Source organism: Colletotrichum abscissum (genome assembly GCF_030869225.1).
Source record: "Colletotrichum abscissum strain IMI 504890 chromosome Unknown Scaffold_24.1, whole genome shotgun sequence".
Lineage (NCBI taxonomy): Eukaryota > Fungi > Ascomycota > Sordariomycetes > Glomerellales > Glomerellaceae > Colletotrichum > Colletotrichum abscissum.
The window spans coordinates 249032-266691 of record NW_026850143.1 but is presented as its reverse complement, the minus strand read 5'-3'; the positions used below and the strand labels follow the sequence as shown (position 1 = coordinate 266691).

The 17660-nt window shown below is 53.8% G+C and overlaps 6 protein-coding genes across 6 annotated transcripts; 1 reads left to right on the top strand and 5 right to left on the bottom strand.

The window, feature by feature from the left end:
• Nucleotides 1-2181: 2181 nt before the first annotated feature.
• On the bottom strand, nt 2182-2421 carry CABS01_09765 (uncharacterized protein; the record flags this gene model as incomplete). Its single annotated transcript, XM_060543122.1, has 1 exon — nt 2182-2421. One exon carries the CDS (start codon nt 2419-2421, stop codon nt 2182-2184), a length of 240 nt encoding a protein of 79 aa, XP_060399820.1.
• Nucleotides 2422-3542: 1121 nt separating this feature from the next.
• On the bottom strand, nt 3543-3707 carry CABS01_09764 (uncharacterized protein; the record flags this gene model as incomplete). Its single annotated transcript, XM_060543121.1, has 1 exon — nt 3543-3707. One exon carries the CDS (start codon nt 3705-3707, stop codon nt 3543-3545), a length of 165 nt encoding a protein of 54 aa, XP_060399819.1.
• A 783-nt stretch (nt 3708-4490) lies between these two features.
• CABS01_09763 (phosphoglucose isomerase) lies at nt 4491-6340 on the bottom strand (the record flags this gene model as incomplete). The annotated part of the gene is made up of 4 exons (XM_060543120.1): nt 4491-5011; nt 5066-5172; nt 5232-5765; nt 5841-6340. 4 exons carry the CDS (start codon nt 6338-6340, stop codon nt 4491-4493), a joined length of 1662 nt encoding a protein of 553 aa, XP_060399818.1.
• A 2186-nt stretch (nt 6341-8526) lies between these two features.
• Nucleotides 8527-10633, bottom strand: CABS01_09762 (uncharacterized protein; the record flags this gene model as incomplete). The annotated part of the gene is made up of 3 exons (XM_060543119.1): nt 8527-8733; nt 8822-10386; nt 10474-10633. The coding sequence occupies 3 exons, from the start codon at nt 10631-10633 to the stop codon at nt 8527-8529; spliced, it is 1932 nt and encodes a 643-aa protein (XP_060399817.1).
• Nucleotides 10634-10971: 338 nt separating this feature from the next.
• CABS01_09761 (uncharacterized protein) lies at nt 10972-11518 on the bottom strand (the record flags this gene model as incomplete). The annotated part of the gene is made up of 2 exons (XM_060543118.1): nt 10972-11196; nt 11255-11518. Coding segments are annotated over 2 exons (489 nt in total), but the record flags the coding sequence as incomplete, so codon positions are not given.
• Nucleotides 11519-14126: 2608 nt separating this feature from the next.
• On the top strand, nt 14127-16324 carry CABS01_09760 (major facilitator superfamily transporter; the record flags this gene model as incomplete). Its single annotated transcript, XM_060543117.1, has 8 exons — nt 14127-14386; nt 14443-14576; nt 14640-14763; nt 14819-15025; nt 15094-15462; nt 15519-15880; nt 15931-15994; nt 16066-16324. The coding sequence occupies 8 exons, from the start codon at nt 14127-14129 to the stop codon at nt 16322-16324; spliced, it is 1779 nt and encodes a 592-aa protein (XP_060399815.1).
• Between the last annotated feature and the right edge of the window lie 1336 nt (nt 16325-17660).

Genomic DNA, 17660 nt, shown 5'->3' with positions numbered 1-17660 from the left:
CATGAAGATGGACTTTATCCGGCGACTTCATTTCCTAGGACGCAGGTCCATCACGTTGCCAAACGCAACCATCCACTGCAAGGTTGGCTTGGACGGCCCGATACCAACAACAAACGCCAATCTCTCTCCTCCGGGCAGCGGGATATTTTCCGGCACAGGCAACTCTAAAATCTGGAAATAGCTCAATACACTCCCATCGTCGGCGGCCTCACCTGCCTTTCACCCGGCGGAAAATCCCACTGCACCTCAGCGCTTACCGCCCAGATGAACGTGGACTGACTCGGTTACCTTCTCACTCCTACCCCGTGAAATGCTACGGATGTTCATCGGTACTGTAGGTCACATATGTATGTTCTCCATGGGGTTGACTATGCACGTTGACCAAAAAAGACAGAAAAAGTCGCCCGGGCAGCACCGCATCACGTTCCCGAAGTGGGGCCGATTTTCTCCGATCCGCACAAAGTTTCAACATCGGTGTCTTCTGTTCAATGTTCTCATTTGGCCATTTCAACTGCCACTCGCTAGATGTATTCAGCTGCTTTCCGATATTTGCCCTCGGCCGACAAGGTGGGATTTGAGACATACCTAGGCTTTCTGATGCCACAAATATCGGCACCCATCTTTTCTATCAAGCTTGTGGCCGTTGATGCACAAACACCATATGGAACTTGGCTTGTGAGAGTGCAAGACCTTTCTGCCTCTGGCTGCCTCCGGCTGCCCGGGTCCTTCGCCTTCACAGAATTTACTACCTTTTGCTGCACTGGGTTACTGGTTAAGGGTGTGCTACAAGTTGACTGCGGCTAGAGCGCCTTTTACAAAAAAAGTAAATTCGAGCTGACATCAGCAACCTGTTGGTGCAAGCCTGTAGACGGGCGATTGACGGCTAGTCATCGGCGGCGGTCGGCTAGGCGGCAGGGCAAGACACCCTTGGCGGGACGGCATCCGTGGACCATCACGGTAGTAGGCCAAGAGGCGGAGAACGACCAGTCCGAAATATGTTCGGCACCGTCCTCAACATCGGCTTACCACGGGATCATTCGTGATCTGTCCATTCAATGTGCGCTTCTAGTTCAGTCACAGCCAACGGCCGTAGACGATTTCTTTGGGGACCCGATGTGTCAAGAATACGGTTGGCGGCGGTCTACCTCTCAAAAAACGCAGCCCGCCGTCGATCGATTCGCGTCGGGAGTTTACACGGTAGGACTCCATGCAGTTCAGAAAAAGCTGAGAACTGAGCGGTTCAATTCGCCGGTGGCGAGACGCAGCAGACGCGGTGCCTTTTTCGCTGACCCAGCTTGCCAGCCAAGTCGCTGGTCAGAGCCATGTCCGCCATGCGCGCGTGTTATGCACCGACACCGCACCTCCCTCCCGTGCCTCTTTGGGCGGGTGCAGATGCGAAGCCACGTCTTGAAGTCGAGTGAAAGCACATCTCCGCACTGCATTTGCCTCTGCGGGGAACAATCGGTACAGAAAGGTGCTCCCCGAGTCCCCAGACCAACCAGCGGAGCACGCCTTTTTGGTTTTGAGGAGAGTGAGGGAGGGAGGGGCTGCTATCTGTATCCGCAAAGATAGTGAAGGCGTTCGTGGAGCAGGGAGATAAACGTGTGCCCGACGAATTCTGTGCGGGTTCCCACTGCTGAGTAGACACACTTTTCCACGTAGAGAATCCGCCGTGGAGCATGCGCCGTCCGCTCTGGTTGCTTGCTCCATCGCCTATCCTTGCCCCGTCTGCTCGCAGCTAGAATTATGGGTCATCGGGGATTCGTATCGTGCTAGAAAACCCCCCAGCGTCTACAACACACACGCCGTTGTGGAGTTTCTCTACGGATCCATGAGTAGGCGAAGAAGCGGCTACCTTAGCCACTACGAATCGTCTGGGTTGAACGTTGATCCAGAGTCGAGATGGAGACCTCGATGAGGGTCCATCCACATCGTGAACACCCTCACGGAGGGGCCCACGAGAGGATGCGGTCCAAAGAGGAGTCTGGACGTTCGAGACCTGACGATCGCAGTCTATTTCTCCATTGTGATTGATACCGCAGCCCAGTGGTCTGGAGGGGAGTATGAAGTCCTTCATTGAGGCAAGTTCCCTGACGATCCCGTGGGAATTCTGGGTTCTCGTCAGATCATGGTCCTCTGATGTTCCGAATCGCGATCGGTCATCTTTCCAAAAGGGTCTCTTTATTGTTGTGACCTTACAGCCCTTAACCCGTGCAGGTGGACTAGCGATAGGGCCACAATCATGGCTTTCCAGTCGTGGGTTGAGCCCTGGGTTACATGTTTGATCTGCTCGTCTTCAACATCCGCATGGCACTCAGTCATCAACATTACGGCCACATCCCGAAGAAGAGTTTCCACAAAGTCCTCATCGTCGTAGACGATTGCGTTTTCCTTCATAATGGCACCTTCCGCTCCCCACATGGCGCCATGAGACGTCGTCGAGAGTACGCAGTTTGTCTTGCGGGCTGGATGCCCACCTCCGACTTCGAGTATAATAAGTACCCGCAATCAAGGAGTATATGGAACTCATAGCCATCTGGCGTTCTGGGACCGTCGTTTCTCTTGTACTCTGCGACGACCATCCCTTCCCATAAGTACACCTGCCGACACCGACTGAAAAGTGTCCGTGTAGACTCAGGGACAAGATCATGGCGTTTGGGTAAATCTTTCCAAGCGACATCTTTTTAAAGATCGTACTATCTCCCATTTCGGTCCGCTGGTCTCATATTCATTAGTGATGCAACTTGGGATGGAGAATAGTGAGAGCCTGTAAAGCGCTGCTTTACCGATCAAGAACGGCACCCCCTACTGCCCACTATCCACAACATCATGATGAGATGTGTGGTTGTTCAAGGGACCACCTCCAGAGTCTTGGTCCGACAATGCACGACTGCTGCGTGTGAAGTTCGACCTTCGCGTCTACCACATGCTACTATCCAGTCGACTAGCCGTAGGTCTGATCCCATGTATCGAAAGCCTGATATCCCAGCCACGGCAGAGAGCTATAAACTGACGCGTTTAGGGCTAAGAAACTGTTGCGTTGCTCGTGAACAGCGCGTAAGTTGCGCCTCATACCGAGAAATCAGCGCATCCAGACGCGTCCGGGGCTCACTTCCGTGATCATGTGGCTCTTCATCACCTCTGACTATCTTGAAACGATTGAGATGTAGGGTTCTGAATTCTCCATGGGCACCACTGAATCAGGCTCTGCAGGAAATATTCGCACTTAGACTTGGGGGCAACTCGTGACGGGAGTGATACACTGTGCGCGAGATAGTTCGTCGACATTGATCAGACACTCTCTACTGATTCTTTGGTTCGCAAGTATATCAGAAAATGGGCAAGGAAATCAAGTCGCTAGTAGGTTCGCAGCGGAGGAGAAAATGTGTCCTGTACTGTTTATGTCTCTGCCCGGTACGAGAACATATTAAAGAGCGCTATCTACTGACCAAAAAGTTAATGAAAGAGAGCCCTTTTCAAAGAGGAGTCTAAGTGACAGCAGATGAGTAGTTTGTGGTCTCGATAAGAGGTTTGGAACAAAACTAGAGATTCCACCATGACCAAATGCCAATCTCTTTTGACACATGAAAGCACGGATACAACGTAAAGAACCCAACACAGAACTCGATATACCTCCAGCCCGAAGACTTCACTTTGAAATGGCAAGGGTTCCAGCCATCAATGGGGAAACAATACGAGTCTGGCATTAGCCTCTTCACTCCAGCCCCGGCATTTTTCCTTCCACCCAACCTAGGACTTCATGTTGTCAGAAACTCAGCAAAGTCAGCATAAGCTCGAAGGGTCGACTCACCTCGTAAGTAAGCAGTTGTGACAATTTCATGCCAGGTGTGTCTTGTAGAATAGATGCCTGTGGTTTAATATACGCTGACAAGATGATTCAGATCCTATGACACACCTGACATGGATACTTCGAATGAACCGACGCCATACTCGCTACTCGTGTTCCGGAATGCTTCTAATTGCACTCCTGTTCCGTTCCTGCATACTAGGTCAAGAGGATCTCGGTGCGATAAAACGCTTCCCCATGACTTATCCGCTGTTAAGTACTGAAACTTTGAGACATTTATCATAAAACTAGGATCACCGAGGTCTCAGATACCAAAGATTGGAAGCTGGATTCCTTCAAGACCGAACCCCAGAGTCAGCAAAGGCGCACATTGAATGTAAAATACCAATGTTCAAGGGGGAAAGTGCGTGTCTTTCTTGCGTGGATGCTCCTTGTCCTCCCAAAAGAAAGAAAATCTAGATGTCGTCTTTACACCTTTGAGATATTCCTTTGCGTCGTGAATTGTATACACAGGAGAGTGCGAGTAGCAAGCAATATCACGAGTACAAAGTGGACTCAGGTGTAGACAAGATTTCTTCATTTTTGTAGGCTGCTGGCTTCATCGGGGCGTGAACCGCTCTTCACGCCACCCCTTCTCTTTCCGATTTTATAAAACTACCAAAGGACAAAGGAACATTATTCATTACAAGTTGGAGTACTTCTTGAAAGCGCCAATCAGACCGCCAGTGGAGGCGTCGTGGCCCTCACCGTTGCCAGCCTCGTCAAGCTCCTTGAGAATCTTCTTGGCCAGGACCTTGCCCAGCTCGACACCCCACTGGTCAAAGGCGTTGATGTCCCAGATGGCGGCCTCAGTGAAGGTAAGGTGCTCGTAGTAGACAATCAGAGCACCAAGCTCGGCGGGGCCAATGTGGCCACCGACCAAGATGCTGGTGGTGGGGCGGTTGCCGAGGAAGATCTTGTGGGGGACAAGCTCCTCGGGGGCACCCTCGGCGCGGACCTGGTCAGCGGTCTTGCCGACCATCAGGGCCTCAGCCTGGGCAAAATAGTTGGAGGCGAGCATCTTCTGGTGGACACCGTCACCAATGGGGTTGTGGCTCTTGGCGGCCAAGATGAAGTCGGCGGGGATCAGCTTGGTACCCTGGTGGACGAGCTGGAAGAAGGAGTGCTGGGCATTGGTGCAGGGCTCGCCGAAGAGGATGGGACCTAGTCATGGTTGTTAGTTTTTGGGAGCACAGTCGTATCAAGGCATGTCCTTACCGGTGGTGTACTTGGCGGGAGTTCCGTCAGAGGTAATGGTCTTGCCGTTGGACTCCATGGAAAGCTGCTGGAGGTAGGCAGGGAAGCGGTGCAGGTACTGGTCGAAGCTGTTTGCGACTGGTTAGAACCAAACAATCTATTGATGCTCGGCGTAGGAAACACTCACGGAGCAACCAGGTGGGTCTGGGCCTGGAAGAAGTCAGAGTACCAAACGCTCAGGAGACCTCCCAGAACGGGGATGTTTTCCGCAAGGGGAGTCTCGCGGAAGTGCTTGTCCATCTCGTGGGCACCGGCAAGGAACTTATGGAAGTTGTCGTAGCCGACGTAGATGGCGACACTGAGGCCAATGGCACTCCAGACGGAGTAGCGACCGCCAACCCAGCTCTCGAAGCCGAACATGTTCTTGGCGTCGATGCCGAACTTGGTGACCTCCTCCTCGTTGGTGGACAGAGCAACAAAGTGCTTGGCGATCTCGCCCTTGCCGTCCGTCTTCTCGAGGAACCACGACTTGGCCGTGTTGGCGTTGGTGGTGGTCTCCGCGGTGGTGAAGGTCTTGGAGGCGATGAGGAAGAGGGTGGTCTCGGGATCCGAGTTGGCGAGGGCCTCGGCCATGTGGGTACCGTCAATGTTGGAGACGAAGTGGAGGGTTTGGTCCTTGGCACCGTAGTGCTTGAGGGCCTCGGTGACCATGACGGGGCCGCTGCGAGGGATGTTAGTTCGAACACCGGAGGCTTCTCTGTGTTCACAGGTAGGAGGGGGAGCAGAAAAGACTCACAGATCGGAACCTCCGATACCGACGTTGACAATGGTGGTGAGCTTCTTGCCGGTGTAGCCCTTCCACTCGCCGCTGCGGACCTGCTCGGAGAACTCCTTCATGTGCTCGAGAACCTCGCGGACACCGCCCTTGTTGCCCATGACGTCGACACCGTCAACCTTCATGTCCCAGTCGCCGACGTTGCGGAGAGCGGAGTGGTAGACGGCGCGCTTCTCGGTGAAGTTGATTTTCTCGCCGGCGAACATGGCATCGCGCTTCTTCTCGAGGTTGGCCTGCTCGGCGAGCTTGACGAGGAGGTGGAGGGTCTCATCGTTGAGGAAGTTCTTTGAAAAGTCAAAGAGGATGTCGGTGCCCGAAGCCGAGTTCTTGAAGGTACGGCTGAACTTGGCGAAACGATCCGTGTCGGCTGCGAAGGCTTCCTTCAGGACAAAGTTCTTGCCGACGTTGTCGCGGTGAGCCTGGAGCTCGGCCCACGCGGGAAGGCTGGATGCTTGAGGCATTTTGGGCGGTATAGAGTGTAGTCGATAGAAGCTAGAGATTGGACGATGGTGATCTTTGGAGGAAGAGAACGTCAGCAATGGGATTCTAGGGGCATGTATGCAGGAGTGGTGATGGGAAGTGTACCTCTTGGGTATCGAATTGACCAAGTGAAGGTATATAGAGATCAGGCTAAAAACAAGAAAAGGAGGTATGTAAAAAGTCAGGTTAGGTAAAAGGTGTGTGTGTGTGTGTGTGTGTGTGTTGTCGTGGACTGACTATGACAGTGGGAGGAGCAGGACGGGGAGAGTTGCGGCGGTTCTACTGGGACCTAAGCAACCGTGGAAGTGAAAGTGGGATGGAATTGGATGGGTGCGGCGTTCAGAGCTTGAGAGCAGCCAATGGGAGGGCTCAACTCGAGGTGGCATGTCTGGCGTGGAGGGGTAATTGCGTACAAAAACACTGCTGGAACGCGGGGCATGGCACGCTGTATTCGCACCGAGTGACAGTGGAGGGCCTGGGAAGCGGAAGCAAAAGCACTAACCTTGGGGGGAGGAGAAATGACGCCAGGTGAATTACCTAAGCGTACTAATGTACCTCAAATACCTAGCAGAGATTCTGCAAGTGGAAGAGAGCTACCTAAGGTACACGGAAGCTCAGTAAGGCAAGTGCAGGGGATGAGGTAGACAGATGGGGGTATCAATGTTGGTAGGTTAGAGAAGATGGGAAAATGCAAGGCAGAGGGAGAGCAAAGAGGGAAAAGGGACAAGAGCAAGAGGATAAGCAATGTGGGAGGGCTGCGCTTTAGAAGAAAATGGAACACGAGACGACGATACCTCTCACAAGTTCGCCCTTCACTTACGGATATTGTCAAGGCCGTCGGATATCTCTCACGAGCTGCGGTGACTTACCTCGAGAGAAGTGGGCTGGGAACCGGGTCCCGTCGCTATTGTTGAGTGAATTGGTGAGGCCCTCGCCCAAGTTTCTCCGTCATCGTCCACCGTCATACCCCCTGCCCCGCCGTGCCCCCCGCCGGCGTCGCTGTGACAGCCCCGAAGCAGAACGAAGCTTACCTAAACACACGATGCCATGCTCCGTACCTCGCACTTCCCTCGTCTCGACGGTCTCCCAGCCATCCACTAACACCTATCGCCATCTTCCATCCACAATCTCAGCCAACCGTACCAATTGACGCTCCTCTTTCTTATCTGCTATATCCGACAGCCGATTACTCATGGCGGATGCATTGAAGCTACCTTAATAACCCCCCATCCAACCCCCCACCAACCAAGTCCCGCGGACAAGTTCATTTTTTTCGGCCCTTGAACTGGAGCTTTAGTGTACCTGCCTGCTCCCCGGGACAGTGAGATATTTTGTCTTCGGGGCAATTCCGTCCGGGGGGATACTTGAGGCTGTTCATGGAGCACATAAACTCGGCCTCCGACCCCCTGCGGCGACAAAATGTGCAACCTGGAAATCCATTGACTTCCTCAAGCAGCTCAGTTGAGGCTGGCATGCCGCAGAACATCGTGAACCTTGAGACGACAGGTCTTGAAGCGGTCACTCCGATATGGTGGGCCCTGCGCTGACTAACTCCCGCTACATCCCGTCCCGGTAGATCCGACGTCCGATCTCTTTTGTCAGACACCACCATTGACGTCCCGGCCCGATTCCGTCCTCTATCCCCAGGCGGGGATTTGTCAACATGTACAAATTCCAAGTTTGCAACTTACATTCCTTAGCACGTTAGCTTAGAAGCCTATGAGTTGGAGATGCCACCAAGGATTGAGGGTGCATCACTACCATGCCGAGCTGGACGGTGCAGAAAGAGATGCCCGTGAATGATGATGCTGAGAGCTGATTCGTCTGTCTGTCTGCTCAATGATCTGTGCCTATCTACATTTCCTTTTCCCCAAAAGGCGTCATCATGCCCATTCCAAAACGCCGTACAAAGACGAAGATGCAAAGCTGTTTGTTGTCGAGTGCGCGTGCGCACTCAATGTGTCCCCGACCATTCCCTGTCGAGTTGCTTTGCTGTAAGCTTAGCTTAAGCTAAACCCTTGAATCACCAAGCCCACTCCACACAATATCATGCTTCGCTTTCTTTCTAGCCCTGCCCTGCTCTGCCCCTTTGCCGAGCCTGCTTCCTCCCCAATTCTATTCTTCAAGCATGCTCAACTCGTCCGTTGACTCGTCGTGCTCAAGCCGCCTATCGGTTGTCCTGGATGCTGCCCACAAAGGAAGGGTCCTTGACACTGCCTCCGGCATCACCCAGGCCCGCGATAGGTCGGTTATAGCTGAAGCCCTGGAACTGGTTCTGCATCGTCTGCGAGAGCATCGGGCCCTCCACGTACGAATCCTGGGGTGCTTCTGACGTGAACTCGGGATCGAAGTTGGCTGTATCGAGAGCGTCCACCTGAAAGAAAACACGCGTTAGCGGAAGCTGCCATGGGAGCAAATCACATTTTTTTTTTTGGCATTGCCATCATCATATCATTACTTACCACATTGGGCTTGAACGCAGGCTCGTACTTGCGCTGCAGAAGCTTGCGCCAGTCAATGGCGTGGAAGAAGGGATGGGCCTTAATCTCGGCCGATCCATTGGCACCGAGACGCTCCTTGGGGTCGCGGTTGAGGAGCTTGGTCAAGAGATCCTTGGCCGCGGGGGGCACGACGTCATGGCCGGGGAAGTGGAGAGGCTCCGAGAGGATCTTGCGATACATCTCGTTCGTGTTCTCGTCGTAGAAGGGGGGCAGTCCCGTCAACATCTCGTACAGGAGAACACCAAGGGTCCACCAGTCCACCGTCTTGTTGTAGCCCTGGCCCATGAGCAGCTCAGGCGCCAGGTACTCGGGCGTACCGCAGAATGTGTTGGTTCTGTCCTCGTCCTTCATGTCCAGCTTGCAAAGGCCAAAGTCGCAGAGGGCAATGTGTCCCTGGTAGTCGAGGAGAATGTTCTCGGGCTTGAGATCGCGGTAGATGACGTTGAAGCCGTGGAGGCACTCGAGAGCGCAGAGGAGTTCGGCAGTGTAGAAGCGCGAGCGGTTGACGTCGAATCTCTGCTCCTTTTGGAGGTGGTGGAAAAGCTCGCCTCCGTTGACAAAGGCCAAGACGAAGTAGAGCTTCTCAGGCGACTGGAAGGTAAACTTGAGAGGAACGATGAAGGGGTTGTTAATCTGCGCCAATACCGAGCGCTCGGCAAGGGTATGGGCGACCTCGGATCTGGAGATGATGTGTGCTTTTCGGATCGTCTTGAGGGCGTAGATTCTGTTCGTATCCTTCTTGCGCACCTGCATGACCTTGCCAAAGCTACCCTTGCCCACCACCTTGAGCAGCTCAAAGTCCTCAATTTTGAGCTTTCCGGCGCGGTTCTCGACGTACTCGACACCGATCTTGACCTTTCCGGTTCCGTACTGCACATCCACCCATTCGACTCCGCTGTGGCCGAGGGCGCGCTCGCGAGCGGCAAAGTCAGCCGCAGCCTTCTCGCGATCCTTCTTGCTCAGCTTGGGGTCCTCGACGAACTGGTGCTTCTCCTCGAAGCGGGGGTTGATGCGGGCAACACCGAGGAAGATGTCCTGGCTACGACCGGATCCGGGAGGAGCGAGGGGGTTGCGCATGTACAAGTGAATGACGAGTTCCGTCACGCGAGACACATCGAACTTGTACTGAGTGTTTCCTCCGGCCCAGAGGGGGTTCTCTGGTGTTCCCTCGACCGAGTTGACGAAGACCTGCATCTTGTCGAAATCCAGCAAGGCGTAGGGCATGTACTTGCCGGAAATGCGGCCATGGTTGGTAGGAATTCCAGTAAAGCCACCGCCAGATGTCTGTGGCCGAGCCGCGCCATTGATGAAGGAGCCGACAGCTCCTCGTTGTGAAGAAGAGGGACGCACGGAGCCGGCGACGCTGAGGGCACCGCCTGTGGACAGCGAACCTTGGTGTGAGGAGGCGAATGCTGCTCTGTGTTGTTCGGGGAGGGAGAATCCGTGGCCCTCGTGGAGGGTGACGACGAGAATACCGGGCTTGGGAGGGTTGACGACTGGTACTTGCGCCATGGCCTCAGAGGCAGCTGTAGTAGTGGGTTAGTATCAAGACGACAAGAGTAATGGGTCGGTCGGTATGGGGATATTGGAGGTTCGTGGACGGGAAGACGTACCGATAGTGTTTTCGTTGGTGGGAGTGGCCGAGCCTGCAATGTTGGCCTGGGCCTTTTCGCTGCTGTCGGTAATGGTAGATGTAGAGGGGGATCGAGAGAAGGTGTTGGCCAAGGGACCCAAATGGGTCTCCTTGAGCTTCTTCGTCAACTTCCACGACATTTTGGCAGGAAGAAGGTACGAAGGAGGGGGGATTTATTGCCGAATGCGCAGATGGCGAATCGGACTAGTGACGATGAAAATGGGTGTTGAGAAGTCAAAGTCGGGGTGATTGATGGTGCGTGCGATCGAAGGTGAGGAGAGTGCCGTCGAGAGAATGCGAGGTGGTGAGGTGAGGTTTAGGTGAGCCTTTGGGGTGAGGCGAAGCGAGTCGAGGCGGGGCGAGGAATAAAGATTGTTGTTTGGTGTTTTTGGGGGTGCGGTAGATAATGCACAGGTAGGTACGGTACCAAAGAGTAAGGTACGGTACGGTACGAGCACGGGTACGGGTAGGAGAGGACTCAAAAAGAGAGGGTATGTATGTGTGAGTGAGAGAGAGAGAGGAGTGGTCGCTCTGGGGTCGTGATTTGTTGGTGGAGGTTCAAGGTTGGCGTACAAAGACGCTCGTTGGCTCGTTGTGCTGGAGGAACCCCGCAAATTCCGCCCCCTCTCTTACTGCGTAGGCCTTTGGCTTCTTTTTTGGGGGTGGACGGACGGTACGTGTGTGGTGAGACAATCTGGCGCCGCTGGGCTGGGAGGTTTGGTTGGTTAGCTGGGTTCTGGTCGCTGTTGCTGCTGCGCTGCTTGGTACCTTGTGCTGGAGATATTGCTGACAAAAACGGGGTGACGGGGTGGCACAGTGGTGCAAGATTCCAAGTTCCAAGAGAAATCCAGTGGCACTGTGGGTGGATGGCGGGGTGAGGAGTGTATGTCTGCAGGAAGAAGAAGAAAAGCCCGCAGGACAGGGGCCGAAGAGGGAAGAGAATACTGCGAGATGCGAGGTGTGGAGGAGAGAAGATGAGGAAGTAGAAGAAAAAAAAAAGAAGGGATTCTGAATTCCTTACCTTGGTTCAGATGCTATTCTCAGCTGGAGAGATGATACGGGCTGAGCTTGGGAGCTGAGCAGTACCGGGTACGAAGTTGGGTACGGAGTAAGGTAAGGTACCTAGGTGTGCATAGTAGAGTAGGTAGACGTTGCTGAGGAAGGGAGGACGGGATGGAGCCCAGGGCAGAAAAGGAGTGGGAGGCACAGGCGACAGGAGGTACCTTCCTTACGGGTAGGAGCCGAGAAAGGTAGGAACGGAATACAAATTAGGTAGCTCCTGCCACAATTGCGTCTTAATTCACTTTGGGGTTTTTTTTTGGATGGGATTCAGGGGCTTCTTTTCAAAGAAAGACAGTTTGCTCTAACTTTACGAAAAGTAAGCACGGAGTACCTTAGGTAGTGCACTCGAGATGCGGAGTCTCGTCCAGATTCACAAGCAGTAGCCAAGTTGGGACAGGATTCAGGAGGCACAGGAGGGATGGGAATAGGAGGTGCAACGAGACTCAGGACTCAGGAGGCGGTGCATTTGGGGCCCTGGGGAACTTGGAAGGCAAGAACCTAGGGGTCAACGAGAGGGGGGACAATGATGAAATCTCTCGAGTCCACGCCTGGGAAAGCCTGTTCTGACACTCACACGGTACGGGGAGAGCGATACAAGTACCCGGCAAGAGGCGAGACATTTTGACAAAGGCACAGGGAGTCAGGGGACATGCTCTTCACACAGTAAAAGCCCACATGGCAGAGAGGGGCGGTGGACACGGGAGAAGGGGTACGAGACAGGTACAGTGTCCTCTCACTCGAGGACTGTGATTACCAAAGATTCAAGATGCTGACCAAAGCTGCACACAGCAACAAGTTAACAATCCGTTTCCCGTACCTTAGCTCGTTACCCCCCAATTTGGCCACCAAATTGCCTCTCTTTTCCACCAGCCAACCACGTCTCTCAAACCCCCGGCTGCCTCTTGCTGAACCTGGGCAACTGGGCAACCGGGCTGATGGGTTGACGTCCAACCTCAATCAACTGTCAACTAAGCGAAAGTCAATCCAAGTTGGATATTGCGCCTGTACAAGTATGTACATTGGACATCGGGCACCTGTCTTGCAAGATATTCGACATAAGGTAGCTATGACTGTTCCAATGTTATCTACCAAGGCTGCTTTGGCCGGGATCACACATATAAACGTTGCACATTGCTGGGTGATGCACAACACCTACCAGGACATGGCGAATGAACAAACCGTACGGCATTCCATCCTTATATGCGTGTTGTGCACATGGACATATCGTTCATGAAGGATACCCAACTGCCATACGGACTGAACTAATAAGGTATCACACGGAGCTACCCGATTCCCATGCACTTCGTCTGTTCATCAGCGGATCCAGGATCCAGTGGCTCGATAGTCCCTCAAATGCCCCTTGTGTATCCGTATACTATGTAATATGTCTGCGTAAAAGCACCTGCCATCTGCAGCCCGGAGCCCCATCCCACCAGAGCCCAAGACTCGGACTAACAATTGACAAGTTTGGAGAGCCCGTGTTGCAATAGGTGCACTAGAGGCGGGAGCCCTGCGTCGATCCGTTACAGCGCGGCGCACGTGAGCCAGGGGACCCCATCCACGGGAAGAAGTTGCACTGTGTTTGCGGCCCATTGTCAAATCAAAGCGGACTTGCAAGTGGCACAGTATCAGAACGGATACCTATTTCCTCAGGGGCAACTGGGCAGCTGAACTTGGGTAGGTACTCGAGGAAAGCTTCCTTTGCATTATGCGAGTGTTGAGAAGTTCGTCTTTCGAAGCTCGCACTCAAGAAGAGTTGCCTGTGATTGACTGCTCTTTGGCATTGTGGGCGTTTCGTCAGTCTTATTACTCCTCTTCCGCGCCGATCGACCCATGTTGATGCACAATTATGCCATATCAAGCTGGCGCATGATATGTCGAGTCTCGTCGCTCGCAGGTACGGGGTTTAAGGGGAACAATGCCGCCGGTGGGATGTGAAACTCACGACTACTTTTCATGTCACGTGCAAGCTCTACTGCACCCGACTCCTGAAACCGCGGAAGCTGAAGATCACCGGACCTTCCACGTGATCTCGTCGAATTTGCTTACATAACTCACACCTGGCTCCGAGATGGCATGAACCCACCCACAATCCCGGGAGGCTCCATTCCTTCCAGACTTGAGGTGGAAACAGCGAAAACGGGCCTAACGGGTTGCCACATTCGATGCTTCACCGAACTCAGACGTGTTCGGTGAACTTTTTGCCCGTGATGCCATTGAGCCTCAAGTGAGCACATCACCACAACACAGCAAGTCGAGATCAAACGGCAATGCTTGCCGGTCAAGACATTGTCGCCGACTCGTATCGGGGAATTAGCAGCTAACTAGCCAGGAAGGATTCAGCCCCTAGCCAGGCACGCCAGGCTGTCCTCTACGCCTCTGGCGCAAAGCACCGACTAGCCCGACATCTATCAGGCCATCATGCCATGTTGTCCCTAATCATTCCGCTGTCGTCGTATCAAAGGCCATGGGCGACGGCCATGGCAAAGATCTACAGATATATCAACTCAGTGTCTACGACAAGTGTCGTTCCACTCCGTCTATGCAGTACATAGAAAAACACATCACACAATGTCGACGGCATCATCAAAGGAAAATTCTCTCCCCTCCGACGTCGCAGTGGCCGAAGCTTCAGCCTCAAAAAGCGCCGTTGTCGAACATCCAAAGGCCGATGCAGATGCTGTCGCAAAGGCCGAAGATCATATAATCCCGCCTGCAATCCAGCCACTTCAATTGAGTGACGAACCCTCTGATGCTGCTCCTCACACAGAACCGGAGTTGATACCTCCCGTATATATCACAGGATGGAGGCTCTACGCCATCATATCCGGGTATGCAACGCTGGTTCCGTTTCGTCGGCCGCCTTGGCTAATACCTGAACCTCTAGATTGTGCATGTCGCTCTTCTTGTCCACGCTTGAGACCACCATCGTTAGCACGTCACTTGTCTCCATTACCAACGCTTTACACGGGTTTGAGCAGCGGGATTGGATCGTCACCTCGTATCTGCTTACTTACACTGGTAAGCCTGCACCTCAAGGTCTTCTTCTTGTTCATTGTGTTGCCGCCGTCTGACACTGGCCAGGATTTCTCATCATATTCGCCAAGTTCAGTGACGTGCTAGGCAGAAAATTCGTCGTTCTCCTGTCTTTGGCCATCTTCACGATATTTTCCATCGTGTGCGGTGTAATATCGTCCATGGTACAGCTGTAAGACAGCCCGAGCCGTTCGTCGTCTGATATCGAAACTGACTTGGGAGGGCAGTATCATCTTCCGTGCCTTTCAGGGAGTCGGAGCGTCTGGCATATATGCCATGGTCAATGTGATTAACCCTGAACTGGTTCCGTCCGACAAATGGGGCAATATCGTCGCTGGCACCTCGCTTGTTCTCGTCTTCAGCTCCGTGCTAGGCCCAGTCCTAGGAGGCGTAATCAACGACCACTCGAGTTGGCGATGGGTCTTTTTACTCAAGTGTGTTTTCCCTTCCTCTTCCCCTCAATTGGACATATCGCAGGATTCGCACTTATCGTCCATGGTAGTGCGCCGACGGGCGCTTTTGCAACCGCTCTCCTCGCGTTCCTTTTGCCGTCCAATTTTCCGCACCAGGGCCGCGGGGTAAATCAGCCAAGCACGCGGGACAAGTTCAGCGGAGCCGCAATCGCCAGGCTAGACTTTGTAGGAGCCGCCGTGCTGCTCGCAGCATCAATCCTTCTCGTCTTTGGCTTCGAGGAGGCCGGCTCAAGATATCCGTGGAACAGCTCCATCGTCATTTCTACGATTGTTTGCGGAGGCAGTCTCTTTTTGGCCTTCATTGCATGTGAGTACGTGGTTGGCAAGCCAAAGTATCCACAAGAGCCCGTATTCCCTCTGCGGCTGTTGAAGGATCGACACTTTGTTGGCCTGTTTTTGTGAGTCTTCTCCAACTTTGCTGCAGCGCCGAGGCGTAGCTCACCAGTTGTGTCAGGACCGCCTTCTTCACCGGCCTGCCGTTCATGACCGCCTTGATCAACCTCCCGCAGCGCTTCCAAGCCGTCCACGGATTGACTCCCTTTGCTGCGGGCGTCCATACGCTCCCTCTCCTCCTCAGCTCTCCACTTGCCGCCGCAGTGTCTGGCCCGTTGACCACCAAGATGGACGTGCCGCCTTTCTATCTGTTGCTATTTGGGGCGTGCATGCAGATTCTGGGCGTGGGCCTCGCTAGCTCCGTAACTCCTGATAGATTGAGAGACTTGCTGGGGTTCGAAGCGATCATGGGCTTTGGCTTTGGTATGACACTGGTGACGGTCCTCATCTATGTCCCTTTCCTGGTTGACCGGCGGGACCTTGGTAAGCATCACCTTGCAGCTGTCATGCATTTACCTGACGAATAAACATAGCCGTTTCAATGGGAGCCGTAACACAGTTTCGGACATTGGGGGGCACCATTGGCTTGGCCGTGGGGTGAGTGCCTCTTCTCCATCAAACATGTCGTCTCACCTTGTTGTAAGTTGCTGATTCGTCTTCCTATGCAGGGCGACCATTCTCAACAACCACCTCTCATCCAGTCTCCCAAACTACCTCACCCCCTCAGAGATGCAATCCATTTCCGATTCGGTTCAATTCATAGACAGTCTACCAGCCCCCACACGGACTGCCGTTCGATCCGTGTTCAGCGAGGGTTACAACGAGCAGCTCCGTACCATGCTCTACTTTAGCGTCGCCGTTCTCGTCTCCTTGACACTCATGTGGGATCGAAACCTTAAACGGGCCCGTGACATGAAGGGGTATTGAAATTTCTCCGATGTTGGAACGTTCCAGTGCCCGTACACCATGGGGATATGAACATCGGCCAAGCTTTGGGACGGACCTGCCCTTGGGATTGGAAGGTTCAGACGCCGTGAACACCTCTTGGAGCTACACGCAAAACTTGGAGAAGTAATAGTCAGTCCAGCGGGGGAAGCTGATGCTTGGTAGGAAGACCCAATTGGGGGCGGCGATGCACACAGGAGAGCTCGACGGATGCCCGGGGAACCGATGCAACGTGGGCCGGATCCTCGAAACACGCAGTAGGGAGTGCATGTAGACTGTAGTCTCAAGCAACGCCGGGAACATCTTCCGAGCGGCATTCTCCAAGACTCCACAACGGATAACCTCAAGGGGGAACGACAACACCAACTCTGCTCTCCTGCATGCGCCTGGCATACACCATCCACCGTCCTGCAGCAACGCATGGTTGGTGGCCCTTGAGAGGAAACGGCGACACGCTGCAGAGGCGATTCGCTGTCCTGCAACACTTTATGGCCGCCCGCAGCTATTTTGATTGCTTCAAACTGTCTGACATGCAATCAATGTCCCCGGGAACGTTGGAGAGGGGTGGAGAAATCGGCTGAGTAGAGCTGCAAAAGCCTCCAATCGTGAGTCTCGATCTAGCCAAGAGAAGGCACAGCAAGCTTAGACTTCAGGTCTGCGACGATAATTCGGCGATATTTCGGTGAGTGAGCTTGACGTCAAGATCTCCTGACTCGTTCTTGCTATTCCTGAAGCTGCCTTTCTCCTCATCTGCAAAGCCTGGGTGTAGGGACTTGGCCTGCATCGAGTGGTTTTGGAGGAATATGACCAACGGGCTAGACTTCCCCCCCATCTCACCCCCAGACTTTGAATTGCGGGGTGCAGAAACGCGGGGGGCGCGGCAGTCGACCCTTGGACCGGATAATGACCGCTCCAAAGCCAGGACCACTTGGACCCGGGAATATCGGGCCCTGTTGTGTGTCCGATGCTACTATGCGGGGGACTAGGAGTGAGCTCCGGCCCCAAGCTATCCTTACCATGTTTGCTTGGAGCTCTCTCAAAGAGTGAGACAAAACTAGGAGCTCCCAAAATGGGATATGCTGCGCTGATTCGGGGTCCAAGGTTTGGAGTGCGGCTCAACTTGTATGGGAGACCAGGCATTGGGCTTCCTCAGACTCTCTTGGCAAGTCGGGCGTGCACTACTCCGCATGTCCCGCCAATTGCCTGCTCCCGTGGCAGCCGCGTTGAGCAAGAAAGAGACTATCATCGGGCATGCGGATGTCTGGGTGCTCACTTTCATTCTGGAGGGAACATCGGCAGTGAGTTCTCCTCCACCATT